General features: G+C 43.6%; 1 protein-coding gene across 1 annotated transcript in view; it reads right to left on the reverse strand.

The window, feature by feature from the left end:
- The window catches only part of LOC146183706 (uncharacterized), a 33,981-nt gene extending 16,515 nt beyond the window's left edge, over window positions 1-17,466 (reverse strand). Inside the window, exons 1-2 of the mRNA XM_084608409.1 lie at window positions 16,651-17,466; window positions 4,085-4,334 (exon numbers count right to left, since the gene is read on the reverse strand). Coding sequence (XP_084464535.1) covers window positions 4,085-4,334; window positions 16,651-17,466 — 1,066 coding nt within the window. The remainder of the gene's footprint in view (window positions 1-4,084; window positions 4,335-16,650) is intronic.
- Between the last annotated feature and the right edge of the window lie 9,945 nt (window positions 17,467-27,411).

The raw sequence follows: 27,411 nt of genomic DNA on the forward strand, positions 1-27,411 counted from the left end.
AAAACACGGCAAATGTGGCCACATATCCTACAATAGTAGCACATATTGCGAAAGGGGCGCCAAGCTGGAACATGACGGGGCACTGGAGAATATGGTGCCATGACAGCGATGTGAATGTACATGGGCGTTGGATACGTCGGAGGAGTCAAGGTGGGTTGGCGTGAAGCATTCTATACCTACATAGAAGAGCGGCCGAGAGGCAAAGGAGGCGTAGCAGGTGCCTTAGCGCAGTTGAAAGAGGCCAGTTCATCCCTAATGATGCAGCGAAAATCCATGGTACCTCGCGGGAGAGTCGGAGATCCAGGGGCTGGAGTGGGGTGGCCAGAGCTCCTCTCGTATCGTTGTGCGTACGAGGGAACGCAAGTTCCCCTCTATGAGGTCGCCGCCATCACCGGCGTCTTGCATGCGGCAACACGACTGAAGCTAGTCTAATCGTTGACAGGTCGAGGCTATGTCAGATAGAGAAGACGCATTCTGCGCCAGCAAGGCGTGGAACGACAGTTCTGATATGTCATTGTGTCACAACCCCCCCCCCCCCCCTTACGGTCAATAGAGGCGATTCCCTTTACTGTTACCCGTCCTCCCTCTATGGGCTTTGATAACACGTTTCAAAGTTAGGCTGATCAACCCGTGAAGTACCTGCGTCGGTGTGTGATTGAGGAATAAGTTTAAGAAGGTCACTTTCTTTTACAAACAATTGAACATAAGTAGATAGTAGTCCGAATTACACTGCATAATAATAGGGTACAATAAAAAAAATAAAAACGCCACGACATGATAGTGATAAACGACGACTCGGTAAATGACAAATGGAAAACCCGACAATGAACAAAACACTCCTATAAAAAGAAGACTATAAAGATAATTAAGCAAGTATTCCAGATATAAGTATGGGCAAGGGTTATTCCCGTTCCGTTACGGTCTCTCGAAAGACAACAGCGCCGAAATCATGGTTAATACAGGTAAGGCATTCGCTGGGAATAACCGCTTCATTTTATTAAACATTTATGTTCACACAAATTTACTGTTTACGACTACCAGCACATTGTGGTATAGCTTGTTGAAGTAATCTAAATTTCTCCTCCTTTTTAATGCTAACGCTGCGTCGACATTTACTTTGATCTTTTTAATAAAAGGCCACATGCACATATCAATTGACATGAGAAAAAAGTACCCTTCTATAGAGTGTAGATTAATACTGATAAAAGCAATTCGGTATCCATATTCTGAGGGCCAGATATGGACCAGGGGCTGGGCTTCGCACCAGAGACTCGTTCAGTGACGTTATCTCTCAACTGATCTCTGGGCAGGCAAGCGAATTTTGGCATGTCACCATGAGAGCTTGGTTCATGTTAAGGTTGCTCATACTTTTCTGCTCTAAAATTTGTAAGGGCTCTCTTCGCTGCCACTATTTTATCCCAGAAAAACGTCCCTTGTTATCGTCACTATCGTTCAGTTTGGACGGACATGCGCACTAGAAGTTGCTCTGGGATGTCATCTTTAGCGACCGTAATGAATACTGTATACACTTAACGTAGTGAATTTTATGTAACTGGGCATCAGCGAAGAACTCGGTGAAAATTCTGTAGCATACTAAGTTGTTTATGTATGTGCAGACTTGCGAAAGTGTGCAAAACTATTCTGGTAGAGCTTTCTCTTAAACCTCAATATTTTTGTAGCTCAGCTGGACAATATCCCTGCAACTATGCAGGGAATAACAAAGGCAAGGAAATTCTGGCATGGTTAACTCTAGCTACTAGGAAGAAATAACTCCGGAAAGAAACGCCAAGAGAGAAACGTTGTGAGCCGGATGGTAGAAAAGTGAACAACTGACCAGAAAAAAAAAAAAACAGAGTGGATAATTGGTTCTGCAGAGTAGAGTTGAGAGTTCCGTCAATGCTAAGCGGGGCCCAAATTGGAAATTTACGACTGAAGAAATATTTTCTTTATTAGAGGAAGTTTATATTTAGTGTTTTTGTCACGAGTACCTTATATATATGGCCCAGGATATCTGTGCCGGATTGAGAAAACTGCGGTAAATATCAGTGCTCCTGTTATCCAAGTGCATTGCCGCACAGCTGAAATATTTGTCGGGATGGCACAAAAAAGAGGCTGCAAACTTCTACTGTTAATTTCAGTAAACAGAAGCTCTCCTGAAGGAGCATACACACGCAACAGTTTTAAAAGAAATCGAGCACGACGTACAGTCTTTGTCAAAAGTGTTGAGCCCGGGGGGTCTGCTTCTGAGCCATTTCATGTGGCTTGTAATGCATTTCCCGTGTTCCCAATCTTTAGGTGGTAAGATTTTTTTCCCTACCCTCTCCAATGGAAAGGATCTTCACTAATGCTAAAGTAGCGCCCCTACACGGCTCAGAAGCAGACCCCCTGGGCTCTACACTTTTGACGAAGGCTGTACATGGCCTATAGAAAGCTTATTCGTGACTGTGACATAAGAAGAGTTCTCAATCACGTTTTAACCGTGTGCCTATCTCTTGTTTACAAACTTCACTGCAGAACAGCTGAAGAATACAAACAACATTTCACCTTGCAACATTTCAAGCAGTTTCACGCATGATCTAGTCCTTGAAAAATAAAATATACATTGTGGGAAACGCCTACAGAACAAACCTAGGGAATGTGGAAAATACAAGCATGCCGCATCGGAAGTTCTTTATGTTGTGCCTCTATAAATATGTCAGGTTGCAATGTCGGTCATTGCATGCTGATGAAAAGAATGAATAAATAATTCGAAATCGGGGACACGAATTATTGCATAAGCAAGAAAGAGCGAAAAAAGAACGAGGGGGCAGAAGTACATAATTTTTTGGCTAGTTGAAAACGACAGTAGTCCATGTTTGTACTCGCCTTATTTCATGCTGTTCCTATCCCACATGAGCCGCTATGTATGTGACGGTTTCGTCTAGATTTCCTTCAAGGAGGGCAGAGGCTCTCTCCACTCACTCCTTCACCATTGAAGTACCATTTCCATGAGCTGAAGGTAATGAGCCAAGATTGCAGTCTGGCTTCGCCTAGCGACAGCGTGTTTTGCAAGGCTATACGTTAGTGCAAAATACGACTGCAGAGTTTTTGTAAGCGATGAGTAAACGAATGGCGAAATTTGTCCATACACTACATTTAGTCTTGACAAACTACGATCATGTCGGATGCTTTGCGCCTAACGGTGTGATTTGGCACACACGGTATTTAGTCTTGACAAACTGCGATCATGTCGGATCTTTTGCGCCTGACAGTGAACGTTGCCCATACACGGCATTTAGTCTTGAGAAACTAGCATCATGTCGGATCTTCAGCGCCTAAGCAGGCGTGCTGATACACTGCCTTTCTGGTGAGAAGAGATATAGTGATCGCACCCGTTAGCAGCACAAATATGCTCGCAATGGTGCGTGCAAATCATCATTGTGAGAGACGGCTTTTCTGCAACAGGCGCATTTCGTTGTTGTATGGATTACGTTTCTATTATCATTGCCTCATTGTTATGGCATATGTAACTAATATTGTGATGAATGGTTTGTGCATGATGGTACCAACTCTCTGTAGAGCATTTCGTGCTCTGTCCAACCCATTCTGTGGCTTTTTGAAGCCCCACCCAACATTTTCATGATGTTGAAAAAGATTGAATCGAATAACACTTTTAATGGGTCCATTAAGGCTTTTCTGAGAGCGCCGAACACAAGGTATATAATATAATTGTGTCATAAAATGTACGAGCAATTTTCAAAGAACGGAAGTGACATTAATATATTTCGAAATTTACCAGTGTTACGGAGAGCAACTAAACTTTTTCTGGTCACATATTTCGATAAAAAGAAACACTCACCGACATAGGGTACATACAACTGATATTTCATTCACCAACCCCTAAGAATGCATATCGGTTTTCAAAACAATTCATTTCTTTTCGTACTATCAAAAAGAAATTAATATTGGCTGTTGAAGAAAAAAGCTCTTTCACCTTGATAACAGACTTAATTTCTTCATTTTCATAAGTTCCCGAATAAATCAATAAATAAATAAATCATTGGATGACCAAAAAACCCAATGCTTGGTGAAGTGTTCCATTCACCTTTAAGCTTGCGCCTGAGCCCCTCCAGGCACCTGTGGCTAATGAGACTCTCTGACGGGAACAGACCGCAGCCCTTTTCGCATGCGACCAGGCACCAACGGTTGACTTCGAGGCCAGCTGCATTGCGCGGTCTTCTGAGCTGACCTGCCTCATTGGGATTACCCAGCTCACGGAACACGCACACGCTGGCATGGCTGGCGTAGCTCTCCGCAGCTACGTGTGCCGTGCAACCAGCATTGTGGCACCTGACCTGCGATTACCGAGACAGAAGGTTACTTAAGTGCACGCAGCAGGCATCTGGACTAGTTGCTCATTTTTAAAGCGTACAGCAGAGTAGACAATAGAGATATTTAGAATAGAGCAAGGAGTTTTGGAGCGTCAAAATGCGCACGCGAATAACGTAAGCCATGATGGGGGTCTTGGGATAACGCTTGGGGCGGCTCCTATTTTTCGAGAATAGGGTTCACCGCAAGCCGCCCTTGTGTCGCTTGGGTTACAGCGCATGGTGGCATCCGGCCAAGCGGCGGCCGCTTCCCTTGGCACATATTCGTCGTTAACGCTCCATGGTGTCACGCTTTCACGTTAAACGGCGCACGGAGCTGGTGCTATGTGTCGTGATGCCCACTTTATGGATAAAACGCACCAAAATTTCTGATTGCTTCCGTATTTACCAAACTGTTAGGGTTAGAGAGTACGCCTTGCATCGTTGCCATGGCGACCAGACGTCCGAAAGCGCGAAGGTTCAAATGAGGGTTCCCGGCTAAGCGTATACACTGGCTATAAGCCGATTTCATTTCGCCTGACGAAAACTGTTAAGACTGGTAATTTTGAGATAGCTTTTTACAATAAGAGCACTTCCCAAAGAATAAAATAACAAAATAACATTGTTGGCTTTTATATATTTAAATACTTTTTCACGGTCTACCGACGGGGCGCTTCAATCAACGAACGCAAGCTCGGCTCCGATGCGTCGGGATAACCCCTATTTTAAAACTCGCCGTTCGCGGTATACTATTTTCTTGGGGGCCCCAAACCTTGGGTCCCCCAATTCTGAAACTCCGTAATAGATAATTAAGAACCAATTAAAAGAGCGAAGCCTCGTCTCTAGCTCTTCGGCTTTCGTTGGTGTCTGGACAGTAGGGCTGAATGTTTCTTAAGATTTTCAAATGATGCAAGCTACAGCATTTCATCCTTCTTGCTATTAACAACCAGCCAAAACCTGAGAGAGAATGAACTCAAAATGTTGGCAAAACCTAGAAGTTCCCGGTTTGTAGTGAGCCCGTGCTCAAGCGTTTCACTCGATGGTCTCGGAATGGGCAGCGAAAATCTTGTGACCATTGGAAGGCTGCTGCATTCCCGGCGGCACCAGGAACCGAATGTGGTACCTCCCATATACGAGACGTATGTTCCACCAATAGGCCACCACATTTTCGTACTTCAATTGCAGATACAAGGGCAACACTTCTAGGGAAACTTGAACAGAAGGGTAACCTCAGTTGAAAAAAGGGCTACATGTGGGCTTTACCCGTTTGAGGTTGATAACGGAACGCATCAATTATCCTTCACTGCAACGGTTTTGTCCAAGACACCTTTCGATAGCATTCCGAAACGTGCCTAGTGTCAGTACTGGGTACGAGTTACTTATTGGGGAAACGGAGGGTAACCAGTGGTGCCAAGTGTGGAACCTTGTGCCTCCATAATGTGAGGTACAGTCTTTGTCAAAAGTGTAGAGCCCAGGGAGTCTGCTTCTAAACTACGTCGTACGGCTTGTAATGCATTTTCAATGTTCCAAATGTCTTGTTGGTAAGAAGATTTCTTTGTGCTACCCCCTCCAATGGGAAGGGCTCCTGTTAGTGCTAAATTAGCGCCACTATACTGCTCACAAGTAGACCCCCCCCCCCCCCCCCCCCCCCCCCGGGCTCTACACTTTTGACAAAGGCTGTACATGCTCTATACATATTTTGCCGTATGCCTCTATGACACATGCACATTTTCCCATATGAGCAGTATTTAGGAGTGTCTTACGATGTAACGAAGCCCGTCCCATCAGTGGTATGGTTTTATCCGTAACCCTTTTCCGAAACGCCCCTCCATAATGTCTCAGAGGTTAGGTCGCTTGACTGCTGAACCCAGTGACGAGTGATTAAATGCCAGCAGCGTTCAGAGGCAGGGGATAAAAAGTATTCGTATACTGTGCGACGTCAATGGGAATTAAAGAACCCCAGGTGGTCGAAATATTCGTAGCCTTCTCCTACGACGTCTCCTAGAACCTGAGTGCTTTTGGGACGTTAAACACTATAAATCAAATCAAACGAAGCGTTTCTTAAGCATTTAACCCCAGATCAGGTGCGAATTAGGTCGGAAGAAATATTATGCCTATTGGACAAACTTTCGCTACCCGGCAACGCAAGAAATAGGACCTCTTACCTCTTGATTGCAGGGTACTGAATGGAGGTACCGCGAACCCCCTGTTCGGAATAAGATTATATTTGCTGTATCAAAATATTCACTTATATTAATTTCGAGTCTCTGAACTCCATAACAAAGCGCCGAGACACTCTGGTGCATTTCTTACATCGATATCTGAAATAATCGCAAATGTGCACTGACGTCCCCTTACTGCCCTAACTGCGGATATGTGAACGCATTTTCAGGCCCGTGTCTATTTTCGTTAGGAGCTCTTTTTGCATTGCGTTCCTTTTCCGATGTTTTCATTTCTACCTTTACATCAATTAACTTTTTTGTCAGTTTCGATTTTTTGTAATTTTGTTTTGATTTTGGTGTTTGGTTTCATGGTTATTGTCTTTCTATTTGCTACATTTTTATTTGCTTCACCTATTCCCGCTGCTGCTCTTCCCCTCAACACTCTTTGGCATCCATACTCTAGTCAAGGAAAATTGTCGAGATCTCGGGAATTCTGCGTAGAGAATATGTGTGAGCGCTCAACTGGTTTACGGAAGGCCGGTGATTCGTGTCTCGGCGCAGACACGATTCATTTACTCTTTTCATTTTTTTACTTATGATTGAATTGAAATCTCTTGAAGACGGTGCGTTGGAAACGTGTGCGCCGCTTGTCAGAAAGAAAAAAAAGTTTTGTATTGAACACAATCGCTTGCTGAAGAACTATCTCGACCTCTGTGATGGTTTGCTTCTCTCTTTTAGACATTCTAAAGAGATTTGCTGTGGAAAAAAATTAAAGAGAGGCATTTCTTTGTTTATGATGAGCACTTGTTAATAGCTGAGGCGTACAAATTATAATTCACACATTTACTAATTTTGTCATTCAGGGTGTCACAAACTAATGATTTCACAACTAATATTTGATTCGTTTTTACATGCATAATTCATTGCACAGTTATGTGGTTCTTCAGGTTCCAGGTTCCAAAATATTACAGCAGCTTTGAACAAAAGCTCTACACGCAGCCTTCCCAAATAAAGCATATATAACTATAGGTATTCATTCTAACGTGGCGCCTTCCAGCATGACATGGTGGCCCATTTGAAGGTGCAGATGACACAGCAATATTAGACCAGACCAAGGTATTTTTGCGCTCGTTGAAACCTTGTCTAGTAATCAGTTTATATTAACGTCCTTGACATTCAAAATCGGTCCAGTAAAGGATAATTTTCTTACTACCCAATGATACTCAGTTATCACATTTCCTGATATCATGCAAGTACAACCCCTTTGATGCTTACCATTGAAACAATAATTTTAGAATTCAAATTTAATTCTTTGATACACTGTTGAAAGTTTTATGCACTGAAAGCACTACACGTTTTAATTACAAATGTTTTTCGTTACGCCTAATGCCTATATATGAGAGGGACCTACACATTAGTTAAAAGCATGCAGATATATAGAATAATGTGAAACTATTGGAAACAATGTAAACTACAGCACAACCTGTGTGCCAATGTTAGGGTAAGTTGGCAGTTTGCTAGAGTGAAGTAAGGCTAGACATTTTCAACACACTCAAGATATTGATCCACTGGTGAGAGCTGTATGGGGGTCTTAGCATATTAATCACGCTTCTGATCTCAAAATAGTGTTTTAGTGCGTGGCATTGATACCGCCTTTTGCACAACCATCGAAGCACAATGAGGTATAATTGCGCTCCGCATTATCGTATTACGGCAGTACATTGTAGCACATGACGCTTACGTAGAGCAATTTTGCATAACACTCATAATACACTCTTTGTTTGACCCTCTCAACAATGAATGTTTGCACTATCGGCAAAAATGATGTGGTATAATCAATATAACACCTATATGAAGCCACCTCAGTAGTGCATACATATGGCTGTAATTTTTCTGATAGATCGAACACACAAGCAACTGCGCGTAAGAGCTGCATGTAAAGAACCCTTCATGCACTGTTTATTTCCACTTTCCTAAGCACTCAGGAAGCAGCAGTAAGCAGGTACAAAATAGTGCCAAGAATTGTCCCTTCTAATTGCCGTCCCTTGCAATTCTTTAAATATTCACTTTAGTCACGTTATATTTAGAGCTACGTGTGAAGGAAACAAGCACCGAGGATATTATATCTTTGGTGCAGGCATATACAGGGTGTTACAAGGAAGATTTTAAGTAATTTTGAAAAATAGTCGGTACACAATATAAAAGAAATGTTTCCGGGTTCATGCTCCCTGTGCTGGCCCACATAATATTCTGAAAACGTCTCTAATTATTGATAATTAACAAAAAAAACCCTAATGAACTTTTTTATTATTAGTCACGAGCTAGGTCTTCATACATCACACACCCACAAGAAATCACTAAACCTTTTTTTTCTCCAAGAGGTACACTATAGCTGTTCAGGTGAGGAGAGAATTGCCCATGCCGCGGTCACGGCCTTGGCCAGAATGGTCCAAGTGGCATTTCTTCCTACCTCTTCGCCTAGACGAGATGTTACGACGTGGTTTGAAGAAAAAAAAAAACTTTTTAAACACATAGTACAATACAATACAATGTTATACAACAAGAATGCGCTGCGCGCACATAAACAAATAAAAATAAATAAAAAAAGTTGTAAGGTCACGTGGTTCGCACGATGGAACCTCCGTTAAAAGTCTCCCTTTACTCACACATTCACACGCTCTAACACCGCGCACGCATCTCGCTCTTTCGCCCACACTGCCACTGTCCTTGTAACTCCCAGCCCCGTTGAGAGAAACGCACTTAAAAATACCTAAAACGCACAAACACACAGGGGGAACTCCAAAACACAGACAGAGGCGTGCGCATTTGCAGTGGCTTACTTTCCAAGAAATGCCGAAAGGTTCCCGGGTCCGCGCTTCGTCCACAAGTTGAGATCGGACACCGGCTGCGGAACCTAACAAGCACACAGTCACTTTGGCTGCAAGCTGTAAAACGGAGTGGCCCTCAGAGATACAAGCATTTAAATAAAAAAGGCACTTGCTCACTACTACCCTACCAAGCTTTTACTGAATTGTCTCGATGCGTTCAAATATGCGTGGATCCGTGGATCAGACGAAGTGAGTGTCTGCATGAATTTTCGCTCAAACCGTACTAGGAAAACAAACTTCACTCGCAAAAAACAGTACCTCAAAGCCTTCTGCGATTGTCTGCATCGCGAGCTGCTTTCGGGCGACACAGTAAAGTTTCTAAAAACTCACAACCTGAGCGACAGCGACGAGTGGCAATGCTCTGGCGGCCCTCAGCACAACGCGCGACGGCGTCCCGCCGCGAATTGTTGCCTCATGCGATTTGCGTTTTAGAGTTTGCGAAGGTTTTCTTCAATTTACAAACCCGCTCGAAACGGCGGTGGGATCTTGTTTCACCTTCTTTCTAGCCTTTTGCAGCCGTCGTCCGGCCCCACTCGTTTGCCGCGCTGCGCTTTCCGACCGCAGCCCCCCCCCCCCTTGTTTTTTTTTTCGTGTCGAACACACACGCACACACACAAACCGTTCGGTACGTGTGCGCTGGTAACCGAAAGAGTGTACACGACAAACATTACGAAAGGTGATTTGCCGGTTGTTTGTTCGCTGTCGGTAACCAATAATAATTTCGACCTCACAAGCCATCCTCACTAAGTTACGGCCTCACTCAATCTCAAACTCACGCATGCGGTTGACGTCTCTTTTGCCGACCTCATTCAAAAAATTGCAGCTGTGGCCGAGCTCACCGGAATCCGTGAGGTTGTCCTCATGAGGCCGAAACTTAGTGAGGTTGCCCACCTCTGTTCGCGGCTGTGTGCACTGCCCTGCGGCCACAAGCACCGGGATATTTTTCGGAAAGACACCCCGTCTAAGACCAGGAGCATTTTCATGATCGACGCAGTTCCACCAACGCGGCCGAGTGAAGGAGCTGGTGGTCCGACGTTTCCACCACACCAGACGTAACCATTACACGCATCGATTGTCGCGAGTCCTTCAAAGCGGTAAGCAGTTATTTATTGAATACAAAAAGCAAGAAAACGAGTTTTGCCTGTCGCTGCATCTGCCATCGAGTAGGGAGGCGCCTCGGCTGCGAAGTTAAGAGAAAACAGGGCGAGGAAATTCATGAAGGGACAAATGGATAAACAGACGGGGTAGGTTATGGTGAAATCCCGATCGAAAAACCCAACAGGAGTTTTTGTAAACACAAAAGAAAGGTTTGTTGTAACGACAAACTTTTCGACCTCACAACAAACATGTCTTTCGATACTACAAAGTGTTTTGTTGTCGCAACAAACTTTTCTTTCCATACTACAAACGTTTTTGTTGTTACAACAAGTTTTTTCTTTGTCGTGACGAAAAGCGTGTTGTATGCTTTCGTTGTTGACGTATCTTGTCGTCGACGCTCTTGTAGTGATCCAAAAGAAATTTTTCCAGCGGCCGGCGGTCTTGTCGCGACTACAAGATATCTTCGCAACAGGTACCGTTTTCGCAACAAAACGTGTGTGTTGTCGCAAGCAGATAGCCAAAACAACCCCAGCCCACCTTAGCTGCGCGAGAGCCGTGAAGAAATTGTTCGTCGCCGTATGAGCAGTTTTCCTTGTCTCCAAAGGCGCGGCCGCATGATAAATATGTGGAGCTGTCCATGCAGCTGGTCCTACGAGCAAGAGCAGTTCGTGTGCATCGATTTGTGCGCTGGCGTTGAAGCAGCTAGCTCGCTTATGCTGGAGTGTTCTCGATCGCGGAGAATTTATTTTATTTCAAGCATCAAGCATGCATGGTAGGAGAATACCTCCAGTGATTGTGAAAATTTGCTGGTTCAGATCGCGCTTCTGCGCTGCCGAGGCGATACATATATAACGCGAAAATGCCGAGCGGCGTGGCGGATGTCATTGCATGGCGTTGTGCGGTAGACGATCGGCACCTGCCCTTACTGTTATGCTAGCCAAGAATGGCGTTTATTATGCAAGTGGTGTCTTCAGGCACACATCTCAAAATCTGCGCAACGTAAATTTTTGCACCAGCATATGCAGCGCTAGGCTAACGAACGCACGTGCACGTTCATCGCACGCGAGCCCGGTGCAAAAAAAATAATCGCTACATCAGCAGCTGATGTGTTCTCAGCTTTCTTACAATAGCTCCATGACCTAGTTATTCGAAAATCTCTTCTGCCGTTGTGCACGCATCCATGAGAGTAAGCTGTCGAGCTAATGGTATATAAATTGCAAACTTTCTGCGCATAATATGGCTTGTTCCTAGCTGCAGTTCTGGTTACCTAGTATATATTACTGGACAACTTAAGTGGTAAATTTGGACAGTTAATATAGTGCAATTAATCAAAATTGATTTTCCGTTATATTCCTCTAATGGATACTAAATTGATAATTGCTTAATTTTGCGGGGTGGTACGTTATAGTGCAGCTGCAATAAAACTACCATGATTGTTTTCTGCACTCGAGTTTTAGCCATGTCGTTAGTGAAAAAGTAAGTTGATGAATTAAAAAGCTGGTCTCAGGGAATACTTTAACATTACATTTGCTTAATGCATGGTGCTGACATATCAGGAATTTGCTTTCTTCTTTTCATGTGGTTGAATTTTATAAACACACCGGTGATTTTAAAGGACTTATCAGTGTAGATCAATCTGCCGATCAACATTCAAGGACAATTACCATTGTAAAATTGCTTTAGAAAGGTGGTACTCAAATAACTGAAGACGTCTTATGTGTTCTTCTTTGTCCTTTGTGTTCTTTTTTTGCGCTAAATTTTTACTTAACTGAAGAATGAATGCCAAATGTATGTATAAGTTACATGCAATGAATGGGAACTATGTTAGGGGATATGTGTTTTTTTTAACACAGCTTGCCGAAACTTCACTCACCGCTTTTAGTAATGCTGTATTGCTCTTGTAGTTGGGCTTCACGAGGTCAACACTCAGCCAGTAAAAGAAACTTTTCCATGGAGAAATGCTCTAGAATTAGTGAAAATGGTATATATGGAATTGAATAATGTATAAAAAGCAATAAAACAAGGGACAAAGTGGAGAATTTTCTTATGAAACCTCTTTATTTGCTGCCTATAGTTTCAAAGTGCAAAAACAAATGAAATGCAATCATCACAAGCCAGTGCCACTCTATATTACAATCATATCATGAGGCAAGCAGCTATAACAAATGGCCCATCTTCCCCCAATGCATTGCCTTTTTAAGAGGAGAAATAAACGTACACATTAGTCCAGAAAAGCAAAGCACACAATCCTTGTTACTGACAAGTTCATCAAAAAGTTGGACTATAGAGCATACCAGAATAATTCTCGATTGACAGCCCCTAGCAGAACAAACAATAAAGTTCTCAGTAGGCTTCAACCTATAGAACCAGATGTCAAGTTGTCGTAGCAGTGAGATAAGACTTTAATTGTGCAGAACCAGTTGCACATTCAATATGATTAAATGTGACTGAAGTATCACTGAGGTCTCCATTTAAATTGTCATTTTACAAAACGTTGCGGGGAAAACGTTGCGAGCTAGTTGGTTCATCGCAAGGGGGAACAGCGCAAGCTACATACGGACAAAAGGGGAGGACGAGACACACACAGCGCTGTAAGACTGTACAACACAGCAAAACTTGTGATATGTAGAACGCAAGAAAAGCCAGAGAAAGTTTAGGATGAGCAGTAAATGGAGCAGTAAATGCAGTACAATTAGCACTTATCAGCTCTTACTCCATTGAAATCGCCACTTTGCTATATAACAAAAATGGAGATCTGCTAGTCAGTGGCGCCCCTCACCCCCTGAAAACCAATGAAACTAAAAAACTGTGTGGTCAGTTTCCTCCCCCCTTTTATGCTGAAAACTGTACTCATATCAATGAAGTTCTTAAGCTTTGCAGTTGTATAGTTGGTCCCTCCCAAAATGCCAAATCAACACTGGATCTCCTGACATGTACATTGGCACTAATTGGAGTCCTTTTACATTTCTTGTGACCAAGACCCACCCTTCAAGAGAATTTGAGCAATTTGGAAGTGAACTTGGTTCCAAACACTGCCATGTGAAGCATCTGTTACCTCATACCAAAAATTAAGCAAAATACTACATTCACACCAAAACACAAGCAAACGGAACCCATCGCATCCAAGTAAAAAACGGCACCAAGCATCTACAACTGTGTAACAAGATGCAACACTTGTCTGCACACCAGCCAAAAGTTTCTCCATATGAAGTCCTCTTTGGCAGGCAGATGCAAAATTGTTGCTGGCAGCAGTTAACATGGGCATGCGTGAGGACAGCACAGAGCACTAACCGACGTATTCACAAACTGGCCTTACACTTATCTTTTCACTCCATGCACTTAACAGTGGCTTAACGTGTTTCAGAAACCAAACTTCTACTTAAACCGAACCTTTCGGCGATCTTAAACCTAACGATAAGTAGCCATTTTCAAGCTAGCTACATCCAAAGAATTCAATGAAATGTGCCAAGCTTGACATAGTCTCAAGCAGCGTCAAAGGAATGGGAATATTACCTTGTGCAAATTAGGGCAAATACTATACTGAGTACATAATACATAATAAACGATTATACAAAGTAAAATGAGGATACTGCTTTTGTTTTCAGTTGTAAAACACAAGTAATATTTTAAAATTGCAAGCATATCCCAAAGTAACCAGACTAGAACATCATATAGGATAAAAATACACCCCAAAACAACTCTTTGCAGTAGTGGAGAGGAAGCTATGGAGCTTGAATCCACAGTTTCTTCTTGCACAATGAAATATATACATTACAAAAAAAAATTCAATACATCGTCAGTATCTTTCATGGAAGCTACATTCTAACACCTAACACAATCAGCAACTTTCAATAATGAAAATAGAGGTATAAATGACTTTCTCTATTTCAGTGCAAGACACATCTAGTTACAGGAAAGTTTCATTGATGAGACCACCAATGCTGCACCAATGACAGACAACATTGAGAGAAAGGTGGTTCTGCTGTGTGGCAAAAATTGGTGGTTATCGATGCCATGGCCATCGACAGGATTTTGTCCTGGGGTTTGCGAACCTATTGAATCATAGCAGGGGGGGGGGGGGTTATTTGAAATGAGAAAGAAGGGATGAGGGGGTGGCAGGTTCTCCTTTCACGCGCCCTTGCCGATGCCCACGATGAATGCTTTGCACCCCGTGGTCCTTCTCTTAATTGCCAAGCAAGCTTGTCACTGAGTATAGTAATGGCACAATTTTCAACATGTTTACAATATTTAACATACCAAAGTAACATCATTTGAAAGTTAATCTACATCAAGCCCTATTGCCTTCACAACACAGGAAAGAACAACCAGCATAAAATTGAGTTCTCAGAAATGCTATGAATTGTGCAACACGAAAACTGCTAACACTCACCTAGATCGGGGCTGCTATGCAATTCATTCCTGCCACCAGTTTTTTGTAAGGCCTTCATGATGACGATGAACTGCAGTTAAACCCACTTATAACGATACCACTTTGAACAGTATATCAGATATCACAATGAACAATCATGGCACTATCATCTTTACCATGTATTCTATGGTAAAGTAAACCGTTAATAGCAATGTTCGCATGGCTGATTATCGGTTATGACCATTAAATCTGGTCACTAAGTGCAAACCCTAGCAGGAAAAAAAGGGCTCACAAATACTATTGTGACCACTTTGGCCAAACCACTCCAGGAATCACTAAGAATAATCAAATCGGTGCCGGGACTTCATTTCTGCTCGAATCTTTCACTCGGCTACTTGCAGAAATTGGATACTTAGCAGAGAGATGTCAACAAGATCACCATGAGGTAATCAAAGCTGACTGATTACCGATTTCTGCCTGGAAATAAGTGAAAAGTGTGAGCCACACTTTCAGAAGATTGTCATACCTTCTCTATATTTTTGGCTTAACCCAGTTGTAACAATTATCGGTTATAAGAGTGGTGCTTTCATGGCATTTCGGTATTTTTATAAGTGAGCTTGACTGTATATGTTTTACCTCAGACAGTGCACTTCATAAATGTGCTCCAGCTAATGGATTTACAATGTGCACACCTGGGAAACTAAACTGACCTTTAACTTTTACATCATTAGTGATGTCATAATTCATGGGCTAAAGCACAAAGGTAAAAACACAAAGTAGCAATGTAGCTAGGAAATTGACAGCTTGAGAACATTGCACAAGGCTACCTAGCACATAAAATTTTGTACAGGCATTTGAATATAATTTGCAAGTAAAAATAGATTATTATGAGTTCCCAATCAGCAGAAAGTAAAAGGTCTAGGCTAAAGAGAAGTATGAACTTATTTCATGACACAACAGCAGTGAGTAATAAGCACTCGTTTGGAGCTTGTACAAGGGAGCCGACTTTAAAATTTTTCTGCTAGAGGTTTGCTCCAAATCGTATCACGTACATTAGCTGTTCAAAGGCCTGCCATGATGGATCTGTGGTTACGGTGCTTGACTGCTGAACACGAGGATCGGGTTCAACGCCACCCATGCCAGATAGCTGCTTGTCAATGGAGGCAAAAAGAAAGGTGCCCTGTGCTGTGCAATGTCAGTGCATATTAAAGAACTCCAGATGGTTCAAATTTCTGAAGCCCTCCACTATGGCATCTCTCATAGCCTGAATCGCTTTGGGAAATTGAACTCAACAAACCAAACAACTAACTTTTAAAGAATTTTTGTAGCAGATCCCAACTTTCAGCTTGCTTCTCCACTATGCGCAGTGAACATAATTAGTCAATTTTATAGTTGTTGGGCACATCAGAAACATAGCTAATGCCAGCACTTTGAAGAAAAACACACTGGTCTGAAATATCATCACTTGAATACAAACACAGATTCCTTCCTGGTGGAGGGCAGTAACACTTGTGGATGTATGTTATTCCTTTGAAAGTGCTATGAGTTGTTACTAGCTCCTGGCAAACTAATACAATCTTCCTGGTATCAAGTAATATAGAGCAAATGTCATTTACTAAGCAGTAAACACCATCTTTCATTTTGACACAAGAAGAAAACGTTTTCACGGCTCGAGTATAGGAGGTAGTGGTAACTGTTACGTTATTAAACTGAAGACGAGAATAGTGCACAATGCTTGGAATAGTGACATACTTTTGCATGAAAAGGCATTCTACTGTGCTGCCCACTTGCACAGACAGCAGTGGGGCTCCGAGGACACGGACTTTGGAGTTGACACAAGAGCGTGTGTTCATGATCTTGTTCAATTTGTTTTTCAAAAAGGTTGACAAGCTTACATACTTGCTCACTGTCTCTAACCATGCCCTCATCACACACCGTTCAGAAACCTGGAGTGGAACTCCCTGGGCTGCTTTTACGAGCTTGAGAAGCTGTCCATTGCCATTCTCAAAGGGAAATGTGGATGTTCCCCATAGTGGGCCTTGCATTTCCACACTTTTAGCAAGGTGAAGAAGTTGGTGCACATTATATGTTGCAGCAGTGGCTCCATATAATGTGTACACCCTGCTAACAAATGATGACAACATGCTGTCGGCTTCCTGCAAGTTGGCATCGGTGACAGATGTCTGCAGGAGGAGGAACACTCCCTGACACAGTGTACTAAAGTGGCTCAGATAGGTCGGTGGTAACACATCTTTCAGACAAGGTACCGAATAATAAAGAAGCCAATAGAACCACTCAGTGGCTTTCCAATGAGCCCGGTCAGAGATAGGCCGTGGGAGTCGAGAGAAGGCAATTGGGGGTTTCATTTTAGTGATGGCACTGTCCAACTCTCTGATGGAGCGTCCAATGTAATATGCTTCCCCGACTGCTGAGAGCCACAGTTCGAGCAATTGTTTAACAACGCCTTCAAGGACACAATGCATGTAGTCAGCAGGCATACACCACACAAGATTGAATCCTTCAAGCTTCATGAGTGGTGATGGCCCCTTCACTCCATTGATTGGTTCTCTTCGTAGGTATGCTTCATGCATGTCCTCCAGCATGCCACTGTGCGTCCTTGGTGCTGGTGCATTTCTTCCTGGGATATAGCGAAGCACCCCTGTAAAAAGAAAACTAGTATTAGAGTGTTAGCCACATGGTCCGCATGTTCTCGCAATGAAACTTACATGGGCCAGGTTTTTACGGTGATACAAATTGAAAACCCAGTTAATTTCAACATTTTTCTCGGTCCCAGCGAATTAATATCTTACTGTAATTCAAGTTTGTCATGTTATTTCCGAAGTAAGTTTTGTTACTAAACATTGATTTTGCTACACAAAATTGCAGGCATCACCAAGTAACGACATGCGAGGAAAAAATTTGGTTTTCCAATTTATTACACATTATTTACTGAATATATTATCATAAACATGCAATATACTTTGCAATAATTGCTGCAGTTACCTACCTGTGCTGTAAAGCAATCGTTTCTAACGTGCAAATGCTTGGCAGCAGGCCTTTGTTAATGAAGGTGCCCGGTAATGCAATGACAATAAATGTTAAGTAAGTGCTTGGGTTTGATTTCTTGCTTTTACCAGGTACTGTACTTTTTAAACTCCTTCATGAATGAGGTTATGCTATAGATAACCTTGAAAAGGGGGTTTGAAGCAGTTGACACCACACCAGAATTAGTGGTGCTTTCAGCTGTATCAACCAAATAGCTTGAAGGTGGCATAAGAACTGTGAACATACTGAGCATATGGATTTCAAAATTAACAATTAAGAGGCCCTTTTAAGTGCTGCCCCTGTTCCAGACTCAACGTTTCATTACATCGTCTCTGCTGAAACCATCCAATTGAAATAATTACTTGGCCACACAATAAAAAAACAGCCACAAGAGGTCGATCAGGTGAGTGCGAAAAATCACAGCACAGTTAACTTCAACACTGGAAACATTATACAGGTGGCACACAGTGAAGCTGTAAGCTTTCCCGTGGCATATGTCACAATAATATTTTAATATAAAGTAAAATGTTGTTATCGTTGCACAAAGAATTGATGCCTTGCAGCTCTTTTCTTCTCAGATCCGATATGGTAGATCCTTGCCACATTTTTGCATGTAAAACATTTTGTCTGAAGCACTACCTATGTTCTTATTACTACAATTTGTTGGTATTCATCATCACACCTTCCACAGGTCTGGCTATCTGTTAGCAATATTTCAGCAATACAGATGTGACAGCACCTAGAAACATACCACCATTTTACAGCTTTATTCACTGCACATATTTGACATGTCAAATTATTATATACATATGTATGATTACTTAACTTCGTCTCATGATAGTTTTTCCATCAACCTTACCTATGTCTATAACCAACGGCAGATATAAGTACACACAGCCCAGCTTTTCTGTTTCTCTCATGCTAAAACAAATCACTATATCTTTCAACAAACATTTTTGTTCAATTCAGGTTTAGTTAAAAACAGAAAAGTCGGTGCGTAATGTAATTAGAAAGGCACCATGACAGTGAAAAGTTGTGCACCATCTACGTACTTACCATCTACAATGGTTCCTTCTTCAAGACACCAGGTGCATCCAAAATATCCATTAAACTGTTTGATGTTTAGTAATGCAGCCCTTGCAGGCGAGTCAACGCAACAGCAAGCCGCATACACCTTTGATGTTATAGTCTGTCCAGCATAGTGCCAAGTAATGCCCCCAAGCTTGTTGAAGGCCTCAACAAAAGCTTTCATAAACAGCAAGGCTGGTGGATGGAATTTGGCAAACCACAAGGCCGCAATGACCACATTTTGGAATCGCACATTAAATGGAAGCTCATTGATGAGCAGTTGCACAGGCCACACGCTGGACTTGTTCGACTTGAACACTGGTGATCCATCAGTATTCAAAGTCACAGTCAAGTCGCACCACTTCATCTTCAACTGCGACCTAATGCTTGTATAAAGGCGGCCATTTGTGATGTCGCTGTAAACGCCATAAGACGGCGATGACAGTTTTTGCAGGTTGCTGTACAACTGTTCTACATGTTGCATAATTTTATCATGAAGTTGGCGCCTGATGTCAAAGATAAGGAAGAAGCTGCCTTTTCTAGTGAGCTGTTGATGGCTATATGAACTATGACATGAAGTACACCTAAAAACCTGTTGGTCATCATTGCCATTCCATATGCCAAGGTGTACTCGACAGGTGGCACAAAAGAAGTGCATATCCAGCGATTTCACCTTGTTGTGCCACAGTTTTCTAAACATATGTTTGCTCTGTAGTAACACATCAGTGCCACAGAGTGTGTTCAATAGGACCAGCAGCCCCTCCACTTGCGACCATGACAGGCCCGCATGTACAACATAGGCCAGAATCAGCAGCAATGCTTGGGCCTTGGCTAAATCCTGATTTGGTAAAGTTTCTTCTGAGCACTTCTCCATATAATCTTTGAGCTCAGAGTTTTTCAGGTCTTCACCGTTGGTTCTTTCATCGCGATGTTGCGAACTGCCGCTGTCGTCCGTGTCATCATCGCATTCCACGTAGTAGTCATCATTGTCTTCTCGCGGCGATGCGTTCCCGAGTGTCGGCGACGGGGGCAGGAGAGCAGGGGCAGGATCAGGAGACGCACTGGAGGCGTTGGCACGCATATCACATCCATTTTCCGGGAGGTCAGCGGGTGCGTCGTCAGCGTGCTGCTGCTTCTGTTGGTTTCGTTGGTAATGGGCAGTCTGTTTAGGGATCCGGCAAGGCTCCCCCGGCTCCAGATAGCGGCGATACCTCTTCTTCGGTGGCATGCTGGTACGCAAACTTCTCGGCGTACAGAAATAGGAGGTACAGAGCCACAAGATGCTTCCAGCCAACCTGCAGACTAATTAACCTGTACTGCACACCTAGTGTACGGCACACCTAGGAAAAAAGTTTTATCCGGATTCATAAAAATGCACACTCGCTAAAAAGCTCTTCCGGGGAAGTTCCGTGCGCACTGGTGAAGCACCGATGGGATAAAAGGCTGGACACCCTTGCTGGGCGGATGAACAAGGCTGAGCTAGTTGAACCAAGGAGGAGGAGGAGTTGTGGCTCCTTTGTATCGGGTGAGCGCAGGTGCGCGTCCTCGGAAAGTAGAAATAAGAAAGAGAGGTGAGAAAACGGAGAGGAAGGCTCGAGTTGATGGTTGAGGGGAGTGGCGGGTAGGGGCTCTTGGCACCGAATGAGGGCCCACCACTTGCGAAATCGGACTTTCGTCGCGTGGATGTTACGGCGCGTCTGTTCAAAGCACAGTGCACTCGGTCTTTGAACGGAACACGTACAACACGTGCAGTGGCGTACGTCATATCGCGCGACGAAGCCGGCTTCATATATGTGGCGGGCACTACCCTTCAACCTCCTCTGATCCAATTTCATCCCTCTCCTCCATTTTCTCATCTCTTTCTTATTCTTTCTATTTCATTGAGCACGTTTTTGCCTTTATTATATTCACCAGTCAGATAACCTAGCTCCATTCGGTTATAGCTCGGTGAGCCCATTTCTCCCCCGTTTTCGCTAACATTGCATCCATTAATCAACCTTGGGAGCACAGCGACCATGCTTTGCTCTCAGTGGTGTTGCGATCGATGACAGGTGAAAATCCCAACTGGTGAAACTTTAAGGGATAAGTTACAAGTTCGTTCTAATTATTGTAGCTAAAAAAAAAAACTGCGCTCCCCAGATCAGGAGAGTGGTAGGAGAAGGGACAAGAGCCGCGTGCCATGAGAGCTCGGGCTCAGGAGTGGCGCTCAGTAATGAAATAATAAATACTTCTGGTTGTTCATAGAACTGCTAACCTTTTTTCTTTCATTTCGTGCCCGTTCTAATTTCATTTTTACATATGCCTTTATGCCCTGAGGCAATAAACGAAGGTATTAAATAAAAAAAAAAGTTGGTCCAGGTCCCGTCTCCGAGCAGCGCTCTACAGCATGGTGACCCCCGAACGTGATACTTGCGGCCCTTGTTGAAACGATCGAAAAGAGCTACAGTTTAAACTCTGAACTTGTGCTAACTGCGCGAAAAAGTAGGACAACAGGAAGAAACCCATACGACACTTCCTGTTGTTTTACTTTTTCGCACAGTACAATTTCAATATGAATGAACTAGCCCGGCAAATCTTCTCTATTTAACGAAGTTTATGGGAGCTGCGAAATATTTTGTTAAATCGGGAACTTCGCTAAATCGAGGGAGGCATTTCTAGGTCACCTGATCTGACACAGTCGATTATTATATGGTGTCGCGGAATCAAGGAAGTACCGCGTGGCATCACATTTACGAAGTTCAAATGCGCTAAAAATGGAATCCCGTTTGAAAGGACGCAACAGCCAACTCAATTGAACGAAGGCCCAGGGAAGCTGTGCTGTTACGTCATCTTTAAATGCAGTATACCAACTTGTCCACTATATGCTATGTTGCTACAATGAAACTGTGGTCCGCGCAACCACTAACACGGACAACCTCGGCAAGAAGGGTGGGTGAAAGTCATTTGTCAGAAAAGAGATCGCTGATCTTTGCTTGCTTACGGTTCGTAAGCAACATCTGCCCGGAATTTTCGTGCGTTCTTCCTTCATGTGTTTCGGCAAACTGCCGCAGCAGATATTTGTCCCGGTGTTGACATGTGGTACCGCTGGCGAAATCTCGGGAATTACAATCAATATAACTCGCGTTTCGGGAATATAACAATCAATATACGTAGTTGCTGACGTAGTTGACGTAGTTGCTGCACGGTGTTACCGTTGTCTCGCAAACAGCACATTCTTGAGCGTTTTATGCTAAATAGACCAAAAATAGACTTTTTCTCCTTCATTTTTTATCAAAAGGTTCGTTAAATCGGAACGGGTAGCGAAATTAGTTTCGTTATTTCGAGTTACTCAAAGCATTGGGCCATATGAGCGCCTGAGGGGAATAGGGATATCTTCGTTAAATCTGGTTTCGTTATATCCAGTTTTGACATATGGATGAACAGCTCTACGCAGAACACGAATTGCAGCATTCAGCTCGGTGCCAGCCCGCAGGGGGCATCTGTTAAAGCAGATGTTTGCGTGTGCTGTGCGACACCACGGACCCCGAGCACCCACGCTTAGCCGTGCGTGGCATCGCCGTGTCTGGGGAAAAGGGGATCCTGGTGGTTGAGCCGATGCCGAGTGTTTTGGACCTTTAAGGCCCCTCGGCGGAGGCAACACACCACTTTGGCCCACGCTTCCCACAGACGGCACCTCCGGGCTGACCCACCCGGGGGAAATCGGCAGTCGCCTTTTCCTGTCCTCCCCTCCATCTTTCACTTTCCTATCCCCTCTCTTACAACTTTCCTGTCTTCTCTTACCTTTCTTCGTTTCTTCCTACTTCCAGGCGGCGAGGGTTAACCTTGTGTGGCTAACCACCCTGAGTTACGCCATATTGGGTTATAGTTACGGTGTACAGCTGGCGTGGGCAGGACTTGATTGCCAACTCCTGTCCCGTCCCCTCGTTGGGCTCCATGGTGGGTGGCTGGCACCGCAGCCGAACAATATACTTTTTTTATGGCTTCCTCTTCTTCTTCAACTGATCGCCCTCCTTCGAAACGAGGGCGCACCGACCAAACTGCCCAGTTCTTTTTGAAAACGAAGAGCACTTTCCCACACTTTCATGTAGTTCATAGTGAGCACTCAGAAAAGACAGCAAGACAAGCCTCACCGTTCATTGTTGCAAAGACACTGACTGAAGCTATAGGCAAGGGTTACAAAATCAAGAAGCTTGCAAATGGAGACCTGCTGTTGGAACTTTTATATCATCATCAGTATGAGAAACTCTCAGGAGTCAGCGCTTTTGGTGACATTCCTGTTGTGATTAGCCCACATCGTTCTTTGAATACTGTTCGCGGTGTTCTTTCTGACCAAGATTTAAAGTACATGACAGAGGAGGAGTTGCTGGAAGGGCTGAAAGAGCAACACGTGACAAATGTATACCGAATAAAAATAAGACGTGACAACAAAGAAATCGAGACTAAACACTTTGTCCTTACCTTTGCACTGAGCGTACTCCCCGAGTCTGTGGAGGTGGGGTACACAAAACTCAACCTGAGACCATACATTCCGAACCCACGACGTTGCTTTAACTGCCAGAAGTACGGTCACGGTGCTCAGAGCTGCCGAGGCCGACTCACTTGTGCAAAGTGTGCTGCACATGAGCACCAAACCGATGACTGTCAAGCTCAACCCCATCTCTGTGCAAACTGTCAGGGCAACCATCCTGCTTATTCGCGTAACTGTCCGGTGTGGAAGACTGAAAAGGACATAATCACTCTAAAGGTAACAGAAAACATCACGTTCACCGAAGCACGCAAACGATATTCAATCCAACACCCTTCCTATTCCTCTGTGGCGCAGCAGGGCGCGGCACCACAGGAGTCTTCAGCACCTACCCAGGCAACGAAAAATGAGTCTGGGGTGGTGCCATCCGCGCCCCTGGTGGAAGTAGCTGGTGCTGCTCCACTACCCCCAAAACAGGCTGCGCTGACCCCCAGGTCAGCAGGCCCGAAGGCCTTGTCCCAAGGGGCAAGGCCTAAAACAAGTGCACCCGTGCCTTCTGCACGAACGTTCAACACATCTGAGGATGTGATGGACACATCTCCCTCCTCGCCGCCGCGTCAGCGGCGGCAAAGCTCTCTCGAGCGAAAACGAAGGGACAAAGTCCCAATAACAGGTCCAAAGGACCCAACTGCCTAGGTTTTTAAAACCATCCTCAACTAATATTTTATTATGGCATTTTTAGTTCACTGGAACTGTCGTGGACTTTTAAACAATTACACTGACATAACAGATATATTAGGTTCTTTTTCCCCAGTCGCATTGTGTCTCCAGGAGACAAACCTTGGACCACAGAATAAAAACATCCTTAAAAAGCATCAAGTCTTTCGTTGCGATCGACAGAACCCAAGCAGACTCTCAGGCGGCACTGCTATTGTGGTCCAAGGTGGTTTTCCAACCCGAAAAATCGACCTTAAAACCACATACGAAGCAGTTGCAGTCACAGTGCTCCATTTTAAAGCCATAACAATATGCTCCATTTACATTGACCCTCATCTAACCGTTACACTTCATGACTTAGAAACTCTTTTAATACAACAACCAGAGCCATATCTTTTAGTTGGGGATTTTAATGCTCACTCCTATTTTTGGGGAAGCAGACAAACTGACGTCAGAGGTCAGGTTTTAGAAAGTTTTATTCTGTGCAACAATGTCTGTTTGTTAAATACGGGGAAACACACATACTGCTCTCCAAGCACTGACAAATTCAGCTGCCTAGATTTGTCTTTTTGTTCACCAAGTGTTTTTACCGATTTTAAATGGGACGTCCTTGACAACCCCTATGGAAGCGATCATCTTCCAGTCATTATCAGCCTAGCATCATCACCATCAATCACCCTAACAAAACCACGGCGCTGGAAGCTAAATTTGGCCGACTGGGCGCTCTTCCGCGAGGAAGCTGCCCTAGAAGAAATCTTTTCGGACAGTTCTGATGTGGATAAATTAAATGAAACTTTCACAGCACGTATTATTGCCGCCGCTTACCTAGCCATTCCACGGACTTCCGGTGTGGTGCGACAAAATCGTAAAGCATGGTATACGCAAGAATGTAGAAAAGCAAAAAAGGAACAAAATAAAGCATGGGGAATTTTACGCCGCTACCCAACACATGAAAACCTGATAAATTTCAAGAAGGCAAAATCTAAAGCTCGGTATATCCGCCGCACAGCTGAAAAGCAATCATGGCAGAGGTATGTATCTTCTATCAACAGCTCAGTTACATCCAAGGACATGTGGGAAAAAGTACATAAACTAGATGGAAAGTACTCCCCCTTCACAGTTCCATTTTTCACAACCTCTGGTGCACAAACCAGTATAGAAGAACAAGCAGACATATTGGGAGAATATTTTGCTGCAGTTTCAAGCTCTACGCACTATACACAATCTTTTTTAAAGTATAAATCAACAGTTGAAAAACAAAAACTCCCAATGACTGGTAGCATGAATGAACCTTTTAATGCTTTAATTACACTAGAAGAAATACATAGAGTACTGTCAGCTGGCAAACACACTGCACCAGGACCTGATGATCTGCACTACGAAATGTTAGCCCATTTATCAGAAACCTCTGTAGAAGCATTGTTAAAACTGTTTAACAAAATCTGGATATCCGGAAAAATTCCTGAGTCCTGGAAGAAGGCCATTGTAGTGCCAGTTTTGAAGCCTGGAAAGTCTCCAAATTCTCCAGGTAGTTACAGGCCAATAGCCCTGACGAGCTGTCTTGCAAAGTGCTTTGAAAGTATTCTAAATATAAGATTGATGTTTGTCCTCGAATCCCAAAAACTGCTTGACACTCACCAGTGTGGCTTCAGGAAAACATGTTCCACTACTGACCACCTTGTCCGCCTCGAAAATACAGTTCGAGAAGCGTTTCTACATAAGCAACACTGCCTTGCCGTCTTTTTTGACCTTGAAAAAGCCTACGACACCACATGGAGGTTTGGGATCCTGCGAGATTTGGGAGAGCTTGGAATTCGCGGCAGGATGCTAAAATGTCTAGCTGACTTTCTACATAATCGATCCTTCCAAGTACGTCTCGGTTCCGTACTTTCTAAAAACTTCACACAAGAAACTGGAGTGCCCCAAGGGTGCATTTTAAGTACCACGCTTTTCATAGTAAAAATGAACTCTATAGCTAAAGTAATACCGAAATCCATTATGTATTCAGTTTACGTAGACGATTTGCAAATTGCGTGCACATCATCAAACGTAACTACATGTGAGAGGCAGATTCAGCTAACTGTAAATAAGCTGGCATCATGGGCAGATAAAAATGGTTTCAAGTTTTCCACGCAAAAGTCTGTGGCTGTTCTCTTTTCTCTTAGACGAGGACTGCACACTGACCCCACCATCTACCTAAATGAAATCACACTACCAGTAAAACACGAACACAAATTTCTAGGTTTAACATTTGATAGGAAGCTCTCTTTTCTTCCTCACATAAACGTCCTGAAAAAGAAAGCTTCCAAATCTCTGAATATACTCAAAGTCCTCTCACGCAAACACTGGGGGTCTGACCGGACGTGCCTTTTACACATCTACCGCACAGTCATTCGCTCTTGCCTAGACTATGGCTGCATTGTATACGGATCAGCAAGACCTTCATATTTGAAGCGCTTGGACCCTGTACAAAATTCAGGCTTGCGTCTTTCTACTGGTGCTTATAGGACATCACCTATCGCAAGCCTTTATGTAGACACCAACGAACCATCCCTAGAACTTAGAAGGACCACCCTTACAAAAATGCATGTAGGGTTTCTATAGAAATTCGAAAGCGTTGTGTCAATACACGCTGTTGAAAGTCTGTCGATAATCGGCAACATTTTGGATGATGCAGTGTTGGCCTCTTGTTGAGCGCTTATGAAATAGTGGCCCATGTGTTTCTTAAGAGCGCTTTTGGAATTCGCGCAACTGAAATTCTGTTGATTTCAGGCTCAAATGGTTCAGAAACTCTGCAAGTGACGCTTTTTGGTTTTCTGCTACCTTTCCACTCCTGAACAACAGAAAATAGTACACGACCATCGGTTTGCCAGGAGCAGACACGGGGTGATTTTCATTAATGCAAAAGTAGTACAGTACATCTCCTAGCTGAGATAAGTCACCACATTCTATGTTCTGCCCGACCAATCAACAATCCTGTCTGATCAGTGCTGGTTAATGATAAGCATAGTGAGGCATAAAAGAACAAAACAGATGTTGATCTTTTGAGCCCCATTATACTTACTCACTCATTAACCTACACTAAACTGACTAAATTGTTGATTGGTCGAGCAGAACATAGAATGTGTTGACTGACCGCAGCAAGGATATGTGCTGTGATACTTTTGCATTAATGTAAACCACCTCGTGCCTGCTCCTGGCTAACCGTTGATCACGCAGCATTTTCTGTTAATCCGCAGCGGAAAGGGAACAC

The sequence above is a fragment of the Amblyomma maculatum genome, chromosome 7 (genome assembly GCF_055883805.1).
Source record: "Amblyomma maculatum isolate TAMU_Amacu chromosome 7, ASM5588380v1, whole genome shotgun sequence".
In the NCBI taxonomy this organism is placed as follows: domain Eukaryota; kingdom Metazoa; phylum Arthropoda; class Arachnida; order Ixodida; family Ixodidae; genus Amblyomma; species Amblyomma maculatum.